Source organism: Danio aesculapii, chromosome 9, assembly GCF_903798145.1.
Source record: "Danio aesculapii chromosome 9, fDanAes4.1, whole genome shotgun sequence".
NCBI classification, from domain to species: domain Eukaryota; kingdom Metazoa; phylum Chordata; class Actinopteri; order Cypriniformes; family Danionidae; genus Danio; species Danio aesculapii.
Genome location: NC_079443.1, coordinates 6351227 through 6362430, shown reverse-complemented (window position 1 = coordinate 6362430; position 11204 = coordinate 6351227). Strand labels below are relative to the sequence as shown.

General features: G+C 37.4%; 2 protein-coding genes across 2 annotated transcripts in view; one reads left to right on the top strand and one right to left on the bottom strand.

Moving 5' to 3' along the window:
• gtf2f2b (general transcription factor IIF, polypeptide 2b) overlaps nt 1–11204 on the top strand; it is a 44223-nt gene that overhangs the window by 21452 nt on the left and 11567 nt on the right. The gene's annotated exons all lie outside the window — the stretch shown is intronic.
• kctd4 (potassium channel tetramerization domain containing 4) lies at nt 298–1813 on the bottom strand. The gene has a single exon (XM_056465045.1). It carries the CDS (start codon nt 1699–1701, stop codon nt 925–927), a length of 777 nt encoding a protein of 258 aa, XP_056321020.1. The 5' UTR covers nt 1702–1813; the 3' UTR covers nt 298–924.

Sequence of the window (11204 nt, the reverse complement as noted above, 5' to 3'; positions counted from 1 at the left end):
GCGCTCTGAATGTTTTGTTTGTTTGCAGAATTCACAGGGTGATTGATCTATTTTGAACTTGATCTTTTTTCCCACGGCCTCGTTCTTGGCTCTGACTAACAGCGCCTTGTAGGACTTTTCATCAATTTTCTTTGATTGACAGGTTTTGAAGCTTGTCTTCTTCTGAAGTGAATCAGATTGTTTATGAATCAGTGTGCACACACATGCTGGAATATCTGCCGTTGATGTATGTATGCCATGTGCTCTGAAAAAAAAACGATCAAACCCATTTAAATTTGGATCAATGCTGGAGGAAATTTAATTTTTAGGTCACATTTCGCTGCATAATACTGCAAACATTCAATTTAGGACACAGTATCGCTCTTACAAGCAGACCTCACGGCTCATAATAAAAAAATTAATAAATAAATAAATGTAGCTCTATTTATACAGCCCACTGTCATTTCTCAGCATACACTCCACAGTACACAGACAGATTTCTCAGTGTAGATCGTCAACAGTGTTTCGAATAATTACAATGTGGCTTTATTGTGCGAGAACATTCACAAACTCAAAAGATTACAACCTGTTGTTCACTACATGTGTTCACATTACCAGGAATCACAAAACTTGCTCACAAATGTAAAGACCATCACACTCAGCCTTTAGATTTCACAGTACTTTGCAATCATATCAAGTGCAAACCGTCAATCTTCCTGTAAAGACAGATGTAAACAGATGACAACTACATACACAAACCAAACAAAGCCCCACAGTACAATGCAGTCTCTCTCCTTTCTCTCTTTGTCCATTGGAGTGTGTCACGTAGAAGCAGGTTAGCAGAGTAATCCAGAACAGGTTTTCGGTAGAGGACGCTGGTGTTGGTTGACGCGAGATGGTATTCAGCGGGTCATGTGTTTAGTGGTGACAGTTCCTCTAGTGGGGTCACTTGACAAAATGCAGAGCCTCGCACTGGACCACTGATCCTCGACTGCTGTCCAGGCTGGTGATCAGACGAAAGCCTCCCTTGAGAGCCAGCATCACCGTCTCCAGCTTCAGACACTCTAGAGTACACAAAAACGTGCTGTCCTGCTTCAGCACAAGCCGCGAGCCCTGCTCCGACTTGATGAAATGCCGAAACTGGATGATGTTAGATGACACTTCGAACTCCTCCGGAAAGCCGTCCAGACGACTCTTGGAGATCTGCACCAGCCGGTTCTTGACCTTCTCGATGAAGGTGTTGTCACTGCAGTAGACTCTGAGACCCTGCGAGCGCTCGTGGCTGTCCGTCACCTCCAGAAAGGCGGGTTCGCGTTGCGTGGCCTGCTGCTGCTCCCAGTCCTGAAGGGCTTGGGCTAGTTCGCTCAAGCGGTAGAAGTTGGCTTCTCTGCGGAGCAGTTCGGTTTCCTTGAAGTCTTCGGGAAGCACTAACTCACCCAAGCGCAAGAAGTTCAATATGTGCCGGAAGATGGGGCCGTCCCGGTCAATGAAGGTGTTACCCATTGAGTCCACGTGCAGCACTGGCTTCTTCCCAGTCACCATTTCTTCCAGCAGGGAGCCAGGGTGTTTGGCAAGGGTGTGCCTCTGGGCTGCGTACAGGTACCCCCCCACGTTGATGGTGATGGTGCCAGAGGAGGGTTTCTTAAAGCTCTTGCTGGGCTGCAGCAGGTCCGGATTGATCTGTCTCAGTTCGCTCTCCATCCTTCTGAGGTTCCATTCCATTCCGTTCCTCACACCCAGCCTGGCGGAGTGTGTGGGGAGCGTGCACGTGAGCGGGTGGCTGGACAAATAGGAGCGCAGCTGATCGGCGCTGGCATCGAGCGCAGGAGCAGTGTGCGCTGCCAACGCTGTCTGAGCCTTTCACAGCCACACAAACACATATATGTGTGCGCACATACACTCGCGTGGTGGGAGGAGGGGTGTTAAGGGTGGGCTCTACTGCGTCAGTGCTGTGGGCTCGGAAAGAGCGAGCGCTTTGCTCACTGCCCTCCGCTCTAAAGGCTGAATTTAATCACCTTTCCACTTCAGCTCCTCTCTGGCTCTGGCTCGGCAATTAGCGTCGCTGCCCTGTGATGAAAGGAGTCCTCGGTTGGGTGGCGGCACGTGAACTCACCGAGAGGGCCAAATCACAGGGATCCCACATAATGAACTCCCTCCAATGAAAGTGCGAGAGGAGCGAGATGTTAATGCTTTCACGTCTATCGTGTTAAGTCTCTGCTGTGTGATGTGCTGACAACTGGCAGCTTTATCGCCAAACGAGAGACGTATACAGTACAGTGTAGGTGTAGTTATGTAAATGATTTGTTTGTCTTCATATCAAAAGAGATGAATGCATTGAAGGCTTCTCGCTTTCTTTCAGAGGCTGGGTTTTTGCTTTGAGGTAATCGCCATGACCCAGTTATCGGTGGAGCCTTTGATAAGAAAGCTTGTGTCTTGACTGGAAGTCATAGGGACTGCACCTGTAATTGGCCCCAAGCTGTCTTTAAGGGTGTTGTACATCTAACAAAGACGTGCAGTGCTGTGTCACTGTATAAACCACATAGGGATGAGAACCCAAAATCAATATTCTTATATATAATCCCTTCTTAACAAGGGCTGTCAGTAGCAAAGATCCCAATTTCTCATCTGTCTGAGAGAAGACATGCCCTTAAACTGCAGCAGCATCAGTGTGACTTTTTTTTCTTAGTGTCCTCGACTGTTGACAGCCTGTCAATCATTATTGAATGACGACACTGCTATTGTAGCCCCAGGATAGGAAGATGGACTTTTCTGAGACAAATTTTGTGCCATGTACGTCATTAGCATCTGAGACAGGGTGGTATCTAAATCATTTTCCGAGTGCTGGTGTCAGTTTGAGCTTTACATATTCATTTGACAGCTTAAATTGGATTTTTAACAAAGGCTTGTCATATATTCCAAAATGTTGCATCATTTACATTTTACACACAAAATTCACCGCCTTTTTTGATGAACCACCAGTAGAAAGCTGGCGTTTTGGTTTATTAAATCACTTTTGCCTGCTATGCAAATTGTTATGGCCAAATTCTTATGGCTAACAATGTTTTAAAAAAGAAATTTGTCAAATTACAGAAGCAAATTACTGACTGACAGTTCATTACCTGGTTTTCACAATATATTGCAACACCAAAAGTCCTTAGAGCAGAGATCAAGGTCCTATAATGCAGTGTGAAGTGTAAATAAGATATTTTGTAGTCTCTGGATTAATTACTGTCTCACAACTTTTTTCCACGTATGTAGATTATATTGAGTTGAACAAAAATCACCATACTTACCACATTGGTTGCATGTACTGTATTAGGAGTTTTAAACCGTTTTTGCAAAAGTTATGTTTGAATATGTAGATGAAGTGTTGTCTGATTAAATATGCACTAATTTACATACAGTTCCAGAACATAAATATGAATATTTGATGAAGCCAAGTTTAAAAATTGTTTAATGCTTTTGACATGTCTAAATGTTGTTGACTTATTGAAAGTTTTTACTTTCGTTAGCTCCATAAATCAGAAAATACTGTCAACAGCCAAGCTACTGCCATAAATCACCATGTTTTTACAAGATATCTTTATAAAAATCTTCGAAAATAGATATGCATTGCTATTAACATTTTCAGGATCAAAGAGAATGTGATAAAATTTACATTTATAACTATATTTTGGATGCTCTTCCCCACAATTCTGAAAAAAACCCATAAAAAAACAATGTCTCCCTCTAATATCTCGCCTTAAAAATAATGGCGCATCATTCATATTTAGCTTTAGCCATGTTGTGATGTCACAAATGGCACATCCATGCAACCCCTGGCATCACTGGCACACTTTCCGCTTCGCTTTTTTAAACTATGCCACCCATGCACATAGCCATCTGATTACAGATGCAGTGACAGTTCATTATGGTCATATATGACTGATTATAGTTGTTATAGACGATGGCTTGGTCATAGTTTAATCATCATGTGATTACTGGGTTTATTCATCTGCATTTGAATTGCAAACAGGGTTTAACTATGCCAGAGAAATAGTGGGTGGCTGACCTGCTTTTTCTCATCTATCTTTTTGTTTTAATTAGTGCACTTGTTTGTTCAATTTGAAGAGGACCAAATTGATTTCAATCCATTGGTGGCTGATTGGTACATGCAAGAGCACATGGATAAGAGATGTTCTAGTTAAACTGTGCAGAAGAACATGACGTTTTAAGAAACACATGAACAAAGTGTTGCATATGTTGTTTTTGGTGGCTAGATTAATAATCGGTTATGCATATTTATCAAACCACACTGGGCAAAAGGATGTTTGGATGCTTAAATCATCATTACAGTACAAAATAGGGAACAGAAGTTATTCTGAAGCATAGTTAAAACTAAAGTCAAATAAAAGCAGTGATTGTAAATTTGTTCCCATGATTTATTTATTGATGGCTTCGATTTGTCAGTTTGTTCAAATAATAAAAATTTGGTACCAATTTTTTTTATTTATTTATTTATTTTTTTAGTTCAATCATGATTGTTAGTATAATTAATATTTAACCATCACTTCAGCAAAGTTTGGTTTATCTTATTTTTTATTTTCATAAATACAATAATTTGTGTGCTTGATAAATATATAAAATATTATATGTTCATTTAGGAAATGCCCCAAATACCATGATTACAAAGTTGTTTAAATCAATAGCACAATTTAATGATGTGAATAAAGTGCAACTATTTTTAAATGGCTTTTACTTTATAATTCAAATATTGTGGAAACATTACACATACAATTTTGATTCAAAGTATTTAAAATTTTGTGAATTCTTTTCTAAATGAGACAATGAAAATAAATATTAATATGTCAAAATATATATATTTAGCAGTTACTACATTGAACACTAAGCTAAAGACTTTTTTGTTAAATTACTAAACTACTGAGACCAGAAACAGGACGAACAACCAATACAGGAAGAACAACCTGCGTTCCACATTTTCTGTATATGTTTGGATTTTCTTCAAAAATTGCATTTTAATGTCACCCTACACGTTTTCAACTGGGTTGAGGTCAGTGAATTAAGCTGGCCACTCCATTATCTCAATCCTTTCTGCCTGAAATTAAGATACTGCTCACTTATGGCCCATTTCCATACAGTACGAGAAGCAGTGGTACAGTACGAGAAGCACTTTTCACAAAACAGATGCTTTATACGCATAAATACTTGTGTATAAATGTTCATGACTAACCTTTCTATGTACATGATTTGATTATAACTGCAGATCAATGATAAAAAGCCTACTGCAACATCTGCAATTATGTTATTTATAAAATTACAATTAACATTATAAATCCAACATATATGAACACATACAGCCCCTTACTGTCTCCAATATGTTACCCATTACAGAAAAACTACACACAGCATACATTTTGGCCTTATTTGACTTCAAAAACACGCAACATAGCCCACAGTCATTGCAAGCCTCTTAATTTTATCTTTAATGATTACTAGCACATGTAACCTCAATTCAGTCATTCCGAGTTCATAATAGTCCAAAAGGTGATGATAATAGTTAAACATGGCAGTTTGTTCATGTTTAGGTTGCTAAAAAAATCATTCGTTCCTTTGTTTTTTTTGGGCTTCTCCTTTTATTAGCTAGTGACGTATCTCTGTAAACCAATAGTGTCCAGTTGTGCAACTTGCTCCGCCTTTTGGTACGCTTTTGTTGTGCTAGGTATCCTTTGCAAAGGGTACCCAAAAAGTGGTATGGTACGGTTCACTTTTAGGTACCTTTTGACGGTGGAAACAACCATAAAAGCATGCCGAACCATACTGTATTGTACTGTACCACTCAGTGGAAACAGGCCATTACTCAGGTGTTTAGAGTCGTTGTCTTTTTGAAACAGCAATGTTAGGAGCATTTCTCTTCAATGTAGATCAGCATAATCTCTTCTAGTATTCTGAAATATTTAAATTGATATTTGAAAAATTATAAATAGGTCTAAACTCCACAACAAGAGAAGCATCCCCATACCATGATTTTTGAACCATCATGCTTCAGTTTTTACACTGAAATGAGGCTTGTGCTTGGTACCTGTCAGTGACCACCAGATCCAAAATGAACATTTTTACACTCATCAGTCCACATTTTTTAGTCAATGTTTGCCTTGGCAAATTTTAACAGATTCTGCACATGCAGTTTTTTTTCAACAATGGTGCTCTATGGGGTCTTCTTTGTGACAGCTGTGCTTCAATTAAAACTTTTCTTACTAGATCTTTCTGGAAGCGTTGATTAACTGGATCTTTACCATTCAGACTATTCTGTAATGCATTTTAACTGCATTTTTCTGTAATGCATTTTTTATTGTTTTATTCTGATTGTTTCAAGTTTTTGATTTTATTTAAGCATTTAAGCATTTCAAATGAGGCTTAAATGAGTAGGCGAAATATTCATGTTCAATGATCAACTGAAAGCCTCATCCATTTGTTCTTCATCTGCTGTCAGAGGTTTTTCATCACTTTAGGATGGCTCACCACCTTGAGTCACTGAAAACAGAGATTGAATAGAGATTACCACCAAATGCCAGATAAACACCAATAACTGTGAGGAATTTGAAAGTGTTTTCTAAATTTAAAGCATTTAATCATTTAAAATGAGGCAAATGAGTTTGTGACATTATGAAAAACATATTCTAGGCATATTCACATTTGTAATAATCAACTGAAAGGCTCATCCATTTGTTCTTCATCTGCTGTCAGAGGTTTTTCATCACTTTAGGATGGCTCACCACCTTGAAAAGTCACCGAAAACAGAGATTAAATAGAGATTACCACCAAATGCCAGATAAACACCAGTAACTGTAAGGAATTGGAAAATCTTTTATAAATCAGTGCTCCTTTTCTCATATCTCATTTAAGTCTTTGTTTATACTGTGCATCACAATATACATGATGAAAAATAAGATAATTTCGAAAAGGGCAAAGCTTCAAATTAAAGAAAATTGTCGTTTGTGCTCTAATGCATGCAGTGACATTATTAGTTGAGGTCGTGAAGATGATAATAATGTGTGTTTAAAACAAAAAGTCAGAACAGCACCAGGAATTTCTTCTTTGCACACACAAACAAAATTCCTCTTCAAGGGTATATGTTTCCAGCATCTGTGTTAAAATAAAATAGGCAATATCACAACTGTGATGAGAAAAAACACAAATGCTTGAGCATTTTGTTTTTTTTATGGTAGCATCGTGTGACTTTGTTCCATTTCATTTTGAAGTGTTCTTTGAAACCAAGGACTAGATACCAGCATTCACACTTCAAATGAATTGCGCTAGCAAAGCAATTTTATTTGAATTGGTTTTAATCAAACCAAACTTGACAAGTCTGAACAATTCCAGTACTAAATACTATATTCTAAAATGCTGGGTTGTTGTAATCCAATGTTGGGCCAAATATAGACAACCCCACTCTTGGATTACATAGTGTAATTTAAATGGAGTTCAAAATATTAACCCAACGTTGGTTTGTAAAAATCCAGTGGTGCATCATCATTAATTTTGGCCAGTGAAGTAATCTATCTGTAGCTTTTCAAACTGAATCATCGTTCAACATGCCTTCGATGTTTATACATGTTCTCTGTTTGTTTGTTTTTCTACCACAGTCTTAACAGCTGAATTTTCTTAAGTATGAATTTTGCTTTTATGTTGTTGTCATGGAAACATTCTGATTCAAAATAAAGAGCCAGACACGTACAGTATGGCTGTATGGCTGGGCACATATGAGACCATAATTGGCCTGTGCCTTTAAGACTACTCGCATCTCATGATCTCTCAGGCGAACTGAACATTCACTTTTGAATGATATTTACCCTAACAATGACCTTGAGACCTGCTAAGATAAACGATTGTATATCCAATGCAATGAAATTCAAGTAACTTGAGTTTGGATATTTTTGTACATTTGTTCACTTGTTTGCATACTGTTTTCAGACACTAAGCTATCAAGTGCACAGTATTTCAATACACATGTGGAAATGGAGCCAGCAGAGGTAGAGCGAGGAGAAATTGTGCCACAGATGCCTCTGAGGCATGCGATTAAGAGTCTTATTATTATTTTACTGGCAGATCTCGTCCCAAAAATATCTCCCCCATCTCCCTGAGAGTTCTTTAAAATGATTACAACTGTTATTGTGCTTTAGCCAGTCTTCTCAGTGTTATGGTGCTTCGCAAATCTCTGTGTCGAAGCCGATACTATTTCAGAGTGTGGTTCTTAATATAAAAAACTTAATTGAAAAGCATACATCAAAGGTCTAATATAATTAAAATCTGAACATACCTAGGCATAGCTGAAAAATAAGAGTTCAGTAAAAGAAATGACATATCGTGAGCCTCAAACACATTTTTTCCACTTTTTCTCAGCCAGCTGTCTGTTCACAGCCGTCACAACGCAAAATGCAGGATATACAGATTAAAAATGTATTCATTTACACCACTGAGGCAACAACCGCATGCACACTGTTGAATACAAGTGTTTAATGCACATTAATGCATCATCGTGCTATATTACTCAGCACTTGCTGTGATTTTTCTGGACAGAAACGATGCTAATAAAACTCATCTGTTTATGCAGAGGTTGATATTAATTCCTGCCTTGTTTCTTTATACAATAAAGCTTTAAATAAAACTGTAAACACATCACTGCCTGTTCCATTTAGCGAGTATGAATATAAATTAACCTATATTTAATCCTCAACACAACCCAGGAGCAAACCAGGTTGCTTATATTAGATATTTCATTCACTCCATGCATCTAGCTAAAATGTTTACTCGCATCCGTTAAAAAGATTTAACAAGGCATCTACTCAGTTCGTTAAAATATTTTTTTAAAAAATAAGAGATATCTGAGTGCGTGTGTGTGTTTGTGTGTGTAAGAAAGAGAGAGAGCAGGTATTAACTTGCCAGTGTCAGAGCAGAGCTCATTGATATTCATGATCCTTCCAAATATGGTCAAACTCAAGCTTCTGAGGGGTATTTTATAAGGTATTAAAAAAGTATATAAACTCGTTTTTGGAGAATATTTGAACGTACCTAAGCCACATACCAACTACGTAGATATCAGAACATTATTTATTCAATGCAGAGTATGGCACCTTGAGCACTTGAACTGTGTGCAGTGTTGGGAAGCAGCGTTGCTACAAGTAGTGATGCCACTAGCTTAACTATATTTTTCAGCAGCGTGGTGGTAGCTTTCTAAATCAAATAGCTTTTCAAGATTGAAGCTATTTTTTAGTTAAGTAGTGCAGTAGCGTCCACACAAGCTACATTGACTGATCATAGATTCACAGAGCTGTGAGGCTGGTGTTTAGCCGATGAAAATAAATCCATATGATATCGTGAATGATGATTTCTTCTTCTTCCTGTTTGTTGTCATCGACAAACGTTTTGGTGCATTACTGACACCATTCGCTCCGGTCGCCAAGCAGTTAGGCTAACATGAGAAACTTTCTTAACAGAAAGATGACTGAGACTAAAGATGTTATTTCTGAAGCAGGATTCCCCGTGACCATACCTCGAGAAGTACATATCTATAAATGTATTTGTTTTATTTAGCATAATTTATCATTTATATCTTTCTTTAGAACTTGAATGCACATCTAACAGATTGATTAGCTGTATGCTATTGAACAGTCATCTTAATTGTTGTCATACAGTGTTATGCCTGGATTTCATAAATAGCGCTGCATTTCCTAAAACAGACTACAGTTGAAGTCAGAATTATTAGCCCCCCTGAATTATTAGCCTCCCTTTTTATTTTTTTCCCAATTTCTGTTTAATGGAGAGAAGATTTTTAAAACACCTTTCTAAACATAATAGTTTTAATAACTCACTTCTAATAACTGATTAATTTTATCTTTGCCATGATGACAGTAAATAATATTTTACTAGATATTTTTCAAGACACTTCTATACAGCTTAAAGTGACATTTAAAGGCTTAAATAGGTTAATTAGCTTTACTAAGCAAGTTAGGGTAAGTAGGCAACTTATTGTATAATGATGGTTTGTTCTGTAGACTATCGAAAAATAATAGCTGAAAGGGGCTAATAATTTTGAAAAAATATTATCAGACATACTGTGAAAATTTCCTTGCTCTGTTAAACATCATCTAGGAAATATTTAAAAAAATAAATAAATAAATGGGGGCTAATACTTCTGACTTCAACTGTATATTTGAAGTGTTTGGAAGTAATTCACGTTTTCCTTCTGTAGAAAAACGTCATAAGAACAATGCTTAGTGGCTCAATGTATTACAGCAGTGTATTTAAAAGTCTAAACACTTTATTAACATAGTGTACAACCAAGCACATGCGGTCAGAACACAAACGAGTTGCAGGTAATGAATTGTTAAGCATTTCTCCAAAGAAAAGCCTGTCTTAGCAAAATGCTAGCAAGCAAGCTCTGCTCACGCTCCGCCTCTTTGCCCTTGTTTGGTATCCCCGGTCGGTGCGATGACGTGCGAACAAAATGGCAATGTGTGGCCACGCCTACTTGTAGCTTCTTTTGCTTTCTTCAGAAATCTATAGGTGACGTCACGGATACTACGTTCATATCTTTTACAGTCTATGGTTAAGATGCAGGAACGTTAATTCTGATGCTGTGCTTTTGTTAAAGCTGCTTTGATTTTTAAATGTCTTTTGTTAGTTGAGTTGCTTTTAAATTAAGCTGTAGTTTGTCCTGCAAATTTGCCCAAGTGCATCAACATACAAAATTTTTTTTAATAATTTATAGGAAATACTATAACAATTTTGAACTACACAATTATGAAGTACTCAAATTAATTTGTTGTGGTACTTTTACTATATGCTGTACAATTGCAGGGTAATGATGCCTATATATAATTATATTTGATTTTAATTTGATTGTAATGTAATAATTTACACCTTCTGTAAAGCTGATTTGAAACAACAATTATTGTAAAAAACATTATACAAATAAACTTGAATAGTTACTAATGATACAATGTTCATTCATTCATTCATTCATTCATTCATTCATTCATTTTCTTTTCAACTTAGTCCTTCTTAGTCGCCACCATGGAATGAACCGCCAACTTATCCAGCATGTTTTACACAACAGATGCCCTTCCAGGTGCAACCAATCAATGGGAAACACCCATACACATTGATTTGGCCAATTCACCTATAGCACATGTCTTCGGACTGTGGGAGAAGTTGGAGATATTTTG